We start from the raw sequence: 13530 nt of genomic DNA on the forward strand, positions 1-13530 counted from the left end.
GCGATGCGACTTCGAGCGCTTGATTGATTTACGTGAGAGCCAATGAGCTGCTTCGGATATTTGTTGACGAGGAAGTGTGACAAAGCTCGTTTCATTTTTACGCTTAAAAGTCGCCTTTTATTGTGGTTTTTGTTGTGATTTGATATGAAATAAGACGTGACAGCAGCACGTGAGTGTTAGCTTCCATTGAAATACAGGGATTTGAACCATCCTTTGTGAGACCCATGTACACGAGAGGGTTATGGGCTCTTTGACAGCTGAATAGGTTGTTGCAGACGGATTATTATGTGACATTGCATTAATAATAGTCCGACAATAATGTGTATAAATATATTCCAAACATGTATTTATACATATACGCATTTATATGAGTAAATAAATGTAGATTGCACCTGTGACATGTCAGGATATAAATTCTTCACACTGACTTCCAGTCAGGTTGACTCTAGTAGTGTTTTTAAATACTAATAATTATAATAATAAACTTTGTTGTCAAGAGTGCAGCAACAAACCTCAAGGACATGAATGAAGGTGGAATGAAATGGAGTCTCTTATCACAGTGAGTAGTGTTCCAAAGTCCTTTATTGTGGACTCAGATTAGATGTGGTCGCCATGGCAACGGCCGTAGCTTCTGTGGCTCCGATGCACACAAGGTGTGGACTTATCAATAACACTGCACGCTTGATCTCTCACACAATATATTTATGACACTTGAAACCTGGAGGTTCAAGATCAGATTATTTCTAAATGTAGCAGTCATGAAGTTGTAGTGTCTGCAGAGGAAACATGATGAAACAAATGACAAAACTGTGTTGAATAAAAGCATCGGAAAGCTCTTCTACTGCTGGCGCCAGCAGGAAACAGCACCTGGATAAACGGGGCTCAAAACAAAGCAGGTAAGAACATTTTAAAAACAAAGTGTCTCCGGCAGCGTTTGAAGACGGACTGGCAGCGGCCACGGGGTTTTGCTTGAATCGACCTTCATGATCATCGACGCTGGCTCCACCATCACAACGCCCTCACAACGGATAATCACTCCATAAACTGAAACACGGGGCACAAAGAACATCACGCGTCAGATGGGAAATCCTCGCTCAATTCATGTTTAGCACCAACTCACAAGCATAATGCCCAGCATTGTTTTTCCAGCCTGTTTTACCTTAAGTTTCTGTCAAGTCTTCGTCTCCTTTCACTCTCGTGCCATTTGAGTCGACAACAGTCTGAGCATTATGTCTTATTATAGTCATTCCTGGCTATTTTTGTCTGGTTTCAGATGACAGAACTCTGTTTTTACGCTGTTTAAGTACCTTGTTTTGCAGAAGAAACACAGAAATTGCTGCAGAACCAGTTTGGTGTATATTATTAACACTGAGGTTTAATTTTCGTGTGGTTCAATTCCAGAGTTATAGACTGTGATTATTCTTCATGAAAAAGAAAACATTTTATGATATTTAGATTTATTTTATAATATTTATATTACTCTGGATTTCAGTCGTGACGTACAGTTTTTCCAATTTTCTCAACAGTTTGCATCAGGTGTATTTTTTTCTGTTTTTCTTTGGTAAATTTGATGAACATGACTTGCACCTGGTTCTGCGGCTGGTTGGACTTTTCCATCTTGGTGCTGATCACATGGTTTCATGTCATTTCACTCAGTTTTTGGTTTGTTTACATGTATATGGTTATTGAACACAAATGAAATCAGTCATTCTGACATCAGAAATCACAGTGATGAATCGGTTCTATTCCTTGAATGGGCCCCGAGCCATTTGTTCTGGAAAAGGTGGGCCGCGAGATCAGAAATCTGAAGAGCCCCTGCTCTGAATCACGCTGCGAGAAGAGAGCAGTCACGAGTCACTGCAGCACTGGAAGTGAGATGCGACCGATAAAATTAAGTGTCTAGACTCATCTTGAACATAAGAATTCAGAGACACGTTATCAGTAAATTTTGCTGCATTACATATTAAGCTATTTTGTTTACCTCACATGACAGAGACATGCTGACAACAACATGATTTTTTGTTACGCCAAGCAAGACTAGTCATGACAGACAGCCAGTGACTGGAGTGAGTCATGGAAGCCTGCAAACCTTCCATTCTCCTCAAAGTGCCTGCGGGGTCCCGAATCATCACCATGACAGTATTTGAATCTCACTGGACCCTTGGCTTGGGCTCAGTTTAGACACCAAGATTGCAAAAATCCTGTTTGTGACCGGAGCCTGTGTATCTGTGGTACCTTCGGCTGTACTCAGGGTCGGTGTGTGTCTGCAGCAGCAGGTATCTGATCTCCTCAGGTGGGCTCAGACCGTGGAGCTGTGCTCTCTCCCACCTCTGCAGCCTGCTGATACCTGGTGTCAGATGAATAACTGATGAAGGTCTTTGTTTCATCACGGAAAACAACAACGCACATGACACAGAGCCAGCTTTCTGTGAGTAGGAGTCGGTCGATACCTGTGCAGGGTCCGAATCTCCAGTCCAGATCAAACTGCCTGAGCTTCTGCAGGTCTTCCTCTCGGACCTCCTGATGGGCTTCAGCTGGATGGGCAAAGATGCAGAGGCAATTGAAGGGAGTCAAAATGGACATCAAAACAGGGGAGAACCTACTGGGAGGCGGGGATGGAGTCCGTCTTTTCTCTGTCTTCGCCGACCGCCTGGCTTTCTTCACCACCTTGAAGGAGTCGGTTATCAGTCCCCGCTTTGTCGTCATGGTAACAGAGCACCTTGAGAAATGGATACAGAAGATGGAGATTAACAAGGAATGCATTAAACACAGTTGTGTGAAAGCCCTTAGTGCTTGATTTCATATTTCAATATTTTTTGTGCTACTTATGTGTGTACTTGTTTCCACAGACGTTTCGTTTAAAGTACTTCTTCGCCGATTGTCCAGATATTAGCAATGTCTTTTAGGGCTACAACTATTGACTGTGACTAGTCAACCTGTCGGCATATGACGTGTACAGGTTGACAAACATGCGAGTCGCCTTGTGTTGTAAATAGTAAACATTTGTATAATGTTAACTGACTTTCATTTCAATTTTCAAGTTGGGCCTCAGCAGTTCGACTAGTCTTTGCAACCTGATATTTTTTTATACATTTCAGTTCTAAGAGCATCTCAACACATCACACACGTGATGATGAAACTGATGAGTTCGCCAGGGGCAGTTACAAACGATTCCAATGGAGGTTGGACAGGTGAGCTCCATGTTAAAACCTCGTCTTCCCAACATCTCTTTTCTTTCGTTTCTGGCCTTCTTTGCATACGACAGCTCCCTCCTCATGTCTCCGTGCTACAGTCTGACCTCGTCCTTTTGGTGAACCGGTCAGTTTGAGCATGGATTATAAGTAGACGCCAGAAAAGCAGCTCGATAAAGAGAAGGACACAAGACACAGAGTGTCTCAATGTGTGACAGTCACGGCCGTGATGGGCATGTTGGGGCAAATATCCGGTCCCCACAGTGGCGTGGAGACTGATCTACTCTAGTCTATCAATAAAAAACAATCATATAATTCTCTGTAATGTCCGTTACATTATATTATTATAGCAATTATACAACCAATACTTCGACGTTATCGATAATTACATTCTTGTGCAGGCGAATCATCATATATTGAGTTTTAGTAAAGGCATTACGTAAAAAGAGTTTGGAAGATCTCATAACACATATTCCGTTGGTATTAACACAAAAAAGTGAAAATAAAACATGACCAGCAAATATCTTTAAGTCATGTCACGACACAGTAATTCCACAGTAACACTTGACAAACTACTGCCACGTCAACATCATCATTGTTCAGGTGAAGATGTGAAAGGCAGGCGGACCACCTGTCCTGAGCGGACGACACACATACCTCGATATAAAATGTATTTCCAACGTTCTGTTGTCAACAAAAGACAGCTGGAGTCCAAAACAATACGCCTGCGTCTTCTTCGCGACTTCTTTTGTATGCGTCTGCACTATGGCGCCCACTTGTGTACTGGATGGGAATGGCAGGTGTCGCGCTGATGCTGTATGAGACGTTTTATTTTTTAAGTTATTTTTAGCTGTTTATAACATAATACAACAGTGTTAATAATAGTAATAGTAATAGTAATAGTAATAGTAATAGTAATAGTAATAGTAATAGTAATAGTAATATAGTGCAACATTGAATAGTTCTGAAGCTCGTGTGTAATCTATCTGTATCCCAGCATCTCGGGGTGAGCGGCACCTTGCACACCTCCCTCTCACATCTGGGGTCATGAGTTGACCTCTCTTTGTTTTCGTACCTTGAAAATGTACCCCTTCCCACCTTCTGCATTTCAACAAAAAGCTAGAATGGTGCAGTACATTTACTAGGCCTGTGTGTGGCGTTGTAATACTCTCTGAAAACAGAGCCTCACCTCTCACAGAGACAGTGACGACATCCAAGATCGAAACCGAGATGGGCGGGGCTATGACATCATCATTGTTCAGGCGAAGATGTGAAACCAAAAACCAGATTTTTTCATGAAAATGTTGGTTCCATGTGGACTGAAGGTGTGTTCCGCCTGGAACTTGTTGGGATATCTCTGGCTCATGTCCACCTGGACCGGCCCGGAGACTGTGGGAGGAAACCCAAGTGAGCACAGACTCAAACACGGCTCCAAACGCAGAGCTGCCGCGGGCTGGATGCGTGCAACCTTCAAGTGCCCTACATGGCTAAAAACATTGATTTTGAAATAAAACAGAAAGTTAACAGCTAAAGTGGCCGGAGGTGACCTCTGACCTGTGTAGCCCATAAAGGGGGACCCCAGTGGAACCTTGACACGGTAGTTTGCACGTCGTCAGTCTGTCTCCAAACCTCTCACAACACTGACTTCAGCTCTTTCATTTTTAATGCCCACCATTGTAGGTGTCTGTGGTGCCCCAGTCTAACGTCCCACCAACTTGTTCCTCCTGTTTCCTCCCATGTCCCACTCCAGCCCTGCTGTCCATCAGTCATTCCCACAGAGAAAGAGAGACATGTTTCCCGTTCCTAACCACTTCCTGATTTTCGACCAATGGCGGTCCGTTATTGACTGGCCATAAGTGACTGCAGTTAAATGGAGGCACTGGAGAAGGCTTCAGGCCGAGGGCCTGGAAATTGGATTAGAGTGAAACCTTACACTCTGGATCTGCTTTGTGGTGTGTGTTCGGATGGGAATGATAGTTTCTTCTTGTCTTAAATCGGATCTTGTCCACTCAGTGTGGCTCACCCTTAACATGATCGCAGCGATGAACCATTAGGAATTTATTACATTGATGGCTGTGCTCTCGCAGTTAAGCTTTAATCAATAACACCATCAAATCTGGAAATAAGTGAGACTCAGAGCAACTTTCTGTGTTGAACACAACAGAGGCAAACAACCGCAAGAAAACAAATCAGAAATATATACTTAAGTGACTCGGACAAAATGGAGCTAGAGAGACTGAATGCGAGTGCGGATATTAAGAAGTGTAAATACATTTTCAGTTTTCTTCCTCTGTATTTTCAGGAACAAGAAATACTCACTAAAATAAAGAAAAAAAGAGAAAGAAGAACATGTTATATTTCCTGTTAAACTAGTGAAGGCTAAATACAAACCGTCAGTAAAACTACTACATGTCAGCTGTATAGTTTTTAGTCTGACCTCTCAAGGACTGTGACTGTGTTTTCCCGTTTTTTTAGATCCTGTTCCTCCTCATGCCTGATCTATTTCATGAGCTCTTTCTGTTTGGACTTTCAAACACTCATTCTGTTCACCGTTTTCACTTTGTGCTGCGTCCTATTTGTGCTGGCTCTGCCTTTTATTTGTATAAAACCGTGTCATCATCAAGTCTCTGCCTTGCCTCTGTTACTTCCTGTTACTTCTAAGCCCTGTGACACAATGGGCCTCATATGCATATAGGTCTGCATCAGGACATCGACTGTGCTCAAATAAACCATCTACCGCTCATCTTTCTTCTTCACTTGGTCCATTGCCTGGTTGTATGGCTCCTCACTGACATCTGTTTTTTAAAACTATTTTTCTTCCTTTTCTTCCTCTAGTCAGACGCAACGCGAGAGCTGCATCAATGTCACCGCAGTACTGCACCCCAGTGTGAATCTAGATCACATTGATGGTGTTAATCCAGTGTGTGTTAATCCTTTGACTCAAGTTTGATTCAGGTTTGAAAATTAAAGTTAGACTCAAATCCAGCCCAACTTCTTTTACCCAAAAGCAGTTGACATCGCAACTTGTCAAAATATGAAAAAAAAAAGAATATTGATTCTGAGGAGAAATATCAAAATTGTAATTTTAAATAAAATGAATGACTTATCTGATATGCACATGAATGCAGTTTTGCTCAGCCCCAGTTTATAGGCGAAGAATGTGATGCCATTTTTGGAGGCATCCAGGAAAAGTGGAGAGGCTCAGCAGAGGATATGGAATCCGGCCTGAGTCAGTGCAGAGGTTTGGTCGAATTGTAAGTCATTTACAGAAGGGGAACATGAGGAATGAATTCAGGAGGGGAGGGATGGGTGGGTGAAAGGAGCGCGAGAGAGAGGAGGAGAAGCAGGAGCCAGTGTTCTACCTTCAGGAGTGAGGGAGACCTTGGTCTCAAGACATTGAGTTTATATTCGTCCTTGAATCTTTCTATTTCTAACTTCCACGAACGAAGGAACATGTGGTCCTGCATCACCGACTTCTTCACCTATGAAACCACCAAGTCGGTGGTCGTGAAGAGCTGGACCATCGGCATCATCAACCGCGTCGTCCAGCTTCTCATCATCACCTACTTTGTCGGGTGAGTCGCATTTTACTGAAACACGATTCCTTTAAACCAATTCCCGTCCTAAAAAAAACTTTTTAATGAAGTTTATGAGCAGATGCTGACACCACTTCATATTAGCGAGTAACATTAGCGTAAGCGTTGCACTGCTGTTTAGTTCCTCGGAACTAAATAACCGGTGCGGCTGCTAGTCGACTGTTGGAATTTTAAAGCGTCTAAAACTGTGTTAACTGGCATGAAATATTAAGTCATTGTTGTTATAAATGGTTAGCATTGCTGGTATCCTGATTCTTCTCCTTTGGTTAAATCGGTTGATGGGTTTGAAATCCAATCCTAGGAGGTGAGAGGAGGCAGAGTGCACGTTCACACTCCCCCCTTTGACAGTCCTCTGGCTGCTTTGACAATGTCAGTCCTCGTATGTGTGTCTTCTCTTGATGCAAGTGGTTGGTGATGAAGCACAACAAGGTGTCCCTTTCACGTGGAAATGTCAGGCATTGCTTTGTACATCCTGCGCCACCGACTGGACCTTCTGTTAAGATGGAGAAGAAACGGAGAAGACATTTGCTTTGAACTTTTGCCAGTTGGTTGCGGACAGAAGTGCAGCTGATGGCCAATGAAAACTCAGAGTTTCTGATACAAAATAACATAATAAAACACATAATTCCAATAGAACAGACATGGCATTTCACCAAACAAGTCAAGTCCTGTGACTTGCCACCCAGAAATATCATGACCTGGTGAAGCCGGCATAACACAGAGATGAAAGCAAAAACGTAGTTCATAAGTGATGTGACCAATAACCTGATGATGATGATGATCCTGGGAACGGCATTTGACCACGATCCCGTTCCAAGCATGAGATGATGACTCTTGATGCCCCCAGACGAACAAGTGGCCCGTCTTCTGCTCTCACTTTGGTGCTGCAGGTGGGTGTTCGTCCATGAGAAGGCCTACCAGATCAGAGACACAGCCATCGAGTCCTCGGTCATGACCAAGGTCAAAGGCTTTGGAGTCTACAACAACAAGGTCATGGACGTGGCAGACTACGTGACTCCAACACAGGTTAGCGGATACGTTGTCCTGCACGGCGACAGACGCCTGGTGACTGTTGCGTTTGTTTTGTGCGCAGGGTGGGTCGGTCTTCTGCATCATCACCAAACTGATCACCACTGAGAACCAAGTTCAAGGCTACTGTCCTGAGGTCAGATGGTTTTCTTCCCCCTAGCGTCGACCCAATGCTCTGTTTGTCAGGGTTTCAATTCCACTTCCTTTTTTTAAATGATCACAAAAATGTTTTGCCTTTAAACGCACCTCAAAACTCTGCAGATGAGTGAGTGTTTCATGCTCCTAAAACCAGTTAGGTGTGTTTGTTCAAGAGATGTGGGAGCGGAGGCCTAGATCTGCACCGCAGAAACTGAAAATCTCACCTACTTTATTTAGGTTTAGACTTAGAGACTTAGACTTAGACTTTCTTTATTGTCATTGCACAAAAACATATCACTATATGATGGCAACCAAATTTCGGTCTGAGGCCTCCGGTTTCCAAAAACAAAACTATATGTCCAAAAATAAATAAATAGATAGATAAATAATAATAAAATAATAATAATAGATAAATACTAGTCCAGAAGATGTACAAATAAACAAATAAACAGTATTGCTGCTATTGTCCAGTGTTCAGCAACCTGACAGCACCAGGAACAAAACTATTATTATGTTTATTATTATTATGTCTCGCCCCACTTGATTTAAGACAAATTCGCTTCACAGGTGATGTTTCAGCAAGATGGATCGACTAGCCTTAATATCACTTATTGGTTTTATTGGCAGATATTTCACTCATTTCGAGTGCCTTGAAATACTTATTTGGGAGGGACATTTGAACCTGTGGACGTCTTAAGTCTTGGGGAAACAGTTGACACTCAGTGGCTCCCTAGCGAAGCATACACGTCAGACGCTCCAACACTTGCAAACACTGGAGCAGATGTGTTGCTCCCTGATCACATGACCAACAATGAAAGATCCTTACACAACGACTGCCAAAACAATCTTGTTTTTCCAAGCATGCTTACAAAAAATAATCTTGAAAACCTTTGTTTTCCAGAGTGAGAGGAAATATGTTTGCACTCACGACAGCAATTGCACCAAACGCATTAACAAGCCAGGAAGTTACGGTGAGAGAGTTTTTTAAGAATGTGTGTTTATCTCATCTGCTGAAGTCAAGCTCACCCCACCTCACCGCCACCCACGCAGGCATCCTGACGGGCAGGTGTGTCCCGTATGGTAACGGCACCAAAGCCTGCGAGATCAAGGGCTGGTGTCCAGCTGAGATCGACACCATCGAAACGTAAGTCTTTATCACTTCATAAGTGTAGTTTTTACGTCCTGCTTTACCTCATAAACGGGTATTGGCTCCAAACGTTACATTAATTCTGTTTTAGCTCCCCGATGATGGAGGTGGAGAATTTCACGATCTTCATCAAAAACAGCATCCGCTTCCCCACCTTCAACTACACCAAGTACAGCAGTCGATCACCTCAGTACCGGCTCACATAGCCTGCGTTCTCTGATGTGAACATGTGACTGTTTCCAGGGGAAACTTCCTCCCCACCATCACAGACGACTACATCAAACGGTGTAACTTTGACATGGACGAAAACCACTACTGCCCGATATTTAAAGTGGGCGACGTGGTTAAGTACGCGCAGCAGAACTTCACCAAACTGGCCAACAAGGTACCTTCCTAAATGACATCTAAATTCCCGGAGTCTTCATGAATGTTTGGCCAAGATAAAATTGAAATAAATACTGAACACCTGGACAAGAGGATCGACCTGAAAACGCTGGTTTCTCTATAGACCCATTGAATGATTGAAAAAAATACATCATTTTTCAAGTTTTCACACTGAATATTTGCGGTCGTTGCGCAGTCTTTTTTCAGGATTGAAAACAGACTGTGAGAAGTGCAAAACACATTTATAACCTTTTAAAACAAATAGACAAACTCGAGGAACAAATTTTATATTTTATCTATCTATCTATCTATCTATCTATCTATCTGTCTGTCTGTCTATAAAAGGAGTCTCAAACTGATCAATATGTGAGCTGCAGTGGGAGGAGCCACAGCTTGGTTAACCAATCGGGTGTCAGCTGAAACAAGCAGCACCAGTCTGACAACAGTCTTCAGACACCTTATCGATGTTTGGGTCTCCTCCAGATGAGTTAGCCTGCTCGCACTGTGGCCCTCCAGTGGATCAGTTTGAGACCCCTGATAAATATCAAGGAAAAAAACAATAGTCTCAAGTACGACAACACTAGTTTGTGGTGGTTCACAATCGAGGGGTGCAGCTGCCAGTCACGCCGCTCACTGTCAAGAGAGAAAGGGGGCTAGAGAGAGAGAACCAACAGGACGCCGGAAAAGACTGCACAAAATAAAAGACTGGTGGAAGGAATCCCAGTGCCAAATCGTGCAGACCCAGCTGTGTGTCTCCTGCAGGGCGGTGTGATTGGGATAAAGATCAGCTGGATGTGTGACCTGGACAAGTCTGACGACCACTGCAGCCCCTCCTACTCATTCACTCGACTTGACGCCATGTCGCAGCAGAACGCCGTCTCACCGGGCTACAATTTCAGGTATGAAGAGTCACTTCCTTGCGTCCTGACTCTGGAAGGTGGATGATGGACAATGTCTCTCATCGACCCGTGGGATTATCAGTGATCCATCCACCTGGTCACTGGGCCACTTGACATTCTTTTATGTTGGTTGTTAAAACTGCCTCTATTGATGGTTGTTCAGTTTGATGTTTGACATGCTGAATTCGACGTTTTTTTTTTTTCAAAGGTTTGCCAAATACTTCAAGATGGAGGACGGGACGGACTATCGAACCCTGGTCAAAGCTTATGCAATCCGCTTTGATGTGCTCGTCAACGGGAACGTAAGTAGGACTAGCACCGCAGACCCAGAGAAGCAGTCACGTGACCACTCGTCTCACTGAACAATGCTCTGCCAAAAGGCTGGGAAGTTCAACATGATCCCGACGCTCATAAACATGGTGGCAGCCTTCACCTCAGTGGGCGTGGTGAGCGTTCTGTTGTTGACATCTGTTATTCAGCGCCGTGAAACAGCATGAAGGGACTTCAAACACGAGACTTTGCCCTCAATGTTTCTGCACTCAGGGAACCGTGCTGTGTGACATCATTTTGCTGAACTTCCTCAAAGGAGCGGAACAATACAAGGCCAAGAAATTTGAAGAGGTTTCTATCTATCTATCTATCTATCTATGCATCTATCTATCTATCTATCTATCTTTCTATCTGTCTGTCTGTCTGTCTGTCATCCAGCTATCTATCTCAAGAGTATTTCTTCTCTCCCTTGTCTTCAACAGGTATCGGACAAGCCGCAGAGCAATGGACTGTATCGGTCTCAACTGTCGCTGAGACACAATGAAACCATGTTGGAATCCAGTGATTCAGGAGCCTTTTCAATCGAGCATTACAGTTAAACGTTGGCGAGACTCACCTACACAGACGCCGTCAGCAGAATGAATCATTACGCTTTGACATTTTTTGCTCACAACACCGAAAAGGCACATGCAGAGATGTTTTATGGGGGCAGTTGCTCAGGCCACAGTAAAATAAATTGACGAGTTAGAGAGATGTAAAAGGTAGAAAAAAATGCACGAGCCTGAAAAGTTAGCTACTTTAGCATGGTGTGATGTCCTGGAGAAATGTATTTATTTTATATTGACTTTAGCAAATAAGCGAAGGGTTTATGGACAACTGGAAGGCAGAATGTTTAAAAGTGTTGTTTTACGTTGGTGATACTGAAGTGTATCCTGAATCTCTGGCTCTTCTTGGATTGGAACCAAACTGCAATGTTTCGAAAAGCATTTTGTCACTCATTAAGTGACACACTGAGTCAGTCTACCTGAGGAGACACGTTGTATAGGATCTTTCATCCATTGCTAACTCTTTTGAAATATTCCTCAGGCACATCAGAGGCTTGTTTTACACTTGAAATGAAGTAGACACTTAAACCTAACAGTATTCTTAATTGACGGGGCAGTACGTTTAACGACAGCAGTCCAAACACAAGTGTAACTCTGGTGTGACTGTGAATAAAGTACAGTAATGCAGTCAGAACTCCTGAATGTTTCATATGGTACGTTTGCTGAGGCGATTCATTGACTGGTTCTTGTTTCTATTGACTTGTTGCTGCGCTCTGAAATGTCTGATTTTGTTAATTTTCAGAAGCTCATTTGCTGATTCATATTTGGTCCCTGAAGCATTTTCTTGTCACAATCATATTAGTATGTGAGGTTGGATGACTAGAAAAGAAAAAAAAACTATGGCAAATCAAACGCAGACGGGACGACAAAATGACATCATCACCGAACCAGGCAAAATACTCGTGACCTGAATCCAACAGCAGGACTTGAAGCACATCAACTTGTCTGACTAAACAGGTCCAAAAGAAGGTGAAGACCAATCTGCAGGTCAGCATCATGATGACTTACAACATGGCTGCACCCTGAGGACAGTGATGAATTCTGCAGCGCAGCAGAAGCTCAGGTCAGTGTTGAGCTAAATGGTGCCAAAAATTGTCACTACGAATGCGTCTCGTATTTTCTCGAATCCACATTTTATTCTGCCGGTATGAAGGGAAAGATTTATATCAGAAGAGTAGTTTATGAACCCTCACGAATGGTGACTTGATCAGTCGTTAACACGTCACCGGAGCACTTCCTCATTCACAGTCAGCACAAACACGGGGGAAAAAACGCCTTTCACTCAGCTCAGCCAATCAAAATAGTGCACCCACACACATCATTTGCATACGACTTTTATAAGTATCGTCGTCCACATGACTCAACTATTCAGCTCGTCCGTCGATACAATGCCTGAACCAGCCAAGTCCGCGCCCAAGAAAGGCTCCAAGAAAGCCGTGGCCAAGACCGCCGGCAAAGGAGGGAAGAGAAAGAGGAAGGGTAGGAAGGAGAGCTACGCCATCTACGTGTACAAGGTGCTCAAGCAGGTCCACCCCGACACCGGCATCTCGTCCAAGGCCATGAGCATCATGAACTCGTTCGTCAACGACATCTTCGAGCGCATCGCCGGAGAAGCTTCTCGCCTGGCTCACTACAACAAGCGCTCCACCATCTCTTCCCGGGAGATCCAGACCGCCGTGCGCCTGCTCCTGCCCGGTGAGCTGGCCAAGCACGCCGTGTCCGAGGGAACCAAGGCCGTCACCAAGTACACCAGCTCCAAGTAAACGGTCCTCAAACCCCGTCAACCCAACGGCTCTTCTCAGAGCCACCCACCGCATCTGATGAGCTGTGCGCCTGTTACGAATAAATTACTGCCATTGCTCGAAATTGTACTTATTGTTTCTGTTGCTATGTATTCAATCCTAGTATTGTGTCAACAAAACCTGAAAATGTTTGCTAAAATGTCTAATTTCTGTTCTATTTGAGTGAAATGAGCATGCTTACGATTGACGTCATCCAAGACCACTGCTTTAGTCTTCAACTACGTCCGCTGAGGACATTCGACGCATTTAGTAGCTACGCAAATCCATAGCCCGAGGCTATGAATGCTCTCCAGTGATTGGATAACACTATAAACTGTCACTCTGTCCAATCACAATGAGCTGCTGTCGGCAATGTACAAATGGGGTGTGGTGAAGTGTGAAAGCTTTCTGCTGATCTGTGGAGGCAACAGTTGAAGTACAGAAGTATAAAATGTCCTCGATAAACTAACATCTCTTGAACTCGCCGTAG

The 13530-nt window shown here is 43.7% G+C and overlaps 3 protein-coding genes across 5 annotated transcripts; 2 read left to right on the forward strand and 1 right to left on the reverse strand.

Annotated features, from left to right (window-relative positions):
* Positions 1 to 67: 67 nt before the first annotated feature.
* Positions 68 to 4503, reverse strand: pold4 (DNA polymerase delta 4, accessory subunit). Of its 2 annotated transcripts, none has more exons than XM_053855398.1 (5): positions 4381 to 4503; positions 3849 to 4005; positions 2451 to 2719; positions 2236 to 2347; positions 68 to 1044 (listed from the first exon to the last, which is right to left on the reverse strand). In XM_053855398.1, the coding sequence occupies exons 3-5, from the start codon at positions 2704 to 2706 to the stop codon at positions 1020 to 1022; spliced, it is 393 nt and encodes a 130-aa protein (XP_053711373.1). In that variant the 5' UTR covers positions 2707 to 2719; positions 3849 to 4005; positions 4381 to 4503; the 3' UTR covers positions 68 to 1019. The 2 variants fall into 2 exon arrangements, with proteins under 2 accessions (XP_053711373.1, XP_053711374.1); XM_053855399.1 differs by lacking the exon at positions 4381 to 4503 and having other exon boundaries at positions 83 to 1044; positions 2451 to 2534; positions 2604 to 2719.
* Positions 4504 to 5805: 1302 nt separating this feature from the next.
* p2rx3b (purinergic receptor P2X, ligand-gated ion channel, 3b) lies at positions 5806 to 11828 on the forward strand. Of its 2 annotated transcripts, none has more exons than XM_053855374.1 (13): positions 5806 to 6445; positions 6641 to 6766; positions 7678 to 7813; positions 7881 to 7952; positions 8856 to 8925; positions 9005 to 9098; positions 9193 to 9270; positions 9345 to 9486; positions 10248 to 10384; positions 10593 to 10686; positions 10765 to 10830; positions 10928 to 11005; positions 11137 to 11828. In XM_053855374.1, the coding sequence occupies exons 1-13, from the start codon at positions 6405 to 6407 to the stop codon at positions 11251 to 11253; spliced, it is 1251 nt and encodes a 416-aa protein (XP_053711349.1). In that variant the 5' UTR covers positions 5806 to 6404; the 3' UTR covers positions 11254 to 11828. The 2 variants fall into 2 exon arrangements, with proteins under 2 accessions (XP_053711349.1, XP_053711350.1); XM_053855375.1 differs by lacking the exon at positions 5806 to 6445 and adding an exon at positions 6521 to 6561.
* Positions 11829 to 12642: 814 nt separating this feature from the next.
* Positions 12643 to 13119, forward strand: LOC128753605 (histone H2B-like). The gene has a single exon (XM_053855395.1). It carries the CDS (start codon positions 12648 to 12650, stop codon positions 13020 to 13022), a length of 375 nt encoding a protein of 124 aa, XP_053711370.1. The 5' UTR covers positions 12643 to 12647; the 3' UTR covers positions 13023 to 13119.
* Positions 13120 to 13530: the final 411 nt, after the last annotated feature.

The sequence above is a fragment of the Synchiropus splendidus genome, chromosome 2 (assembly GCF_027744825.2).
Source record: "Synchiropus splendidus isolate RoL2022-P1 chromosome 2, RoL_Sspl_1.0, whole genome shotgun sequence".
Lineage (NCBI taxonomy): Eukaryota > Metazoa > Chordata > Actinopteri > Syngnathiformes > Callionymidae > Synchiropus > Synchiropus splendidus.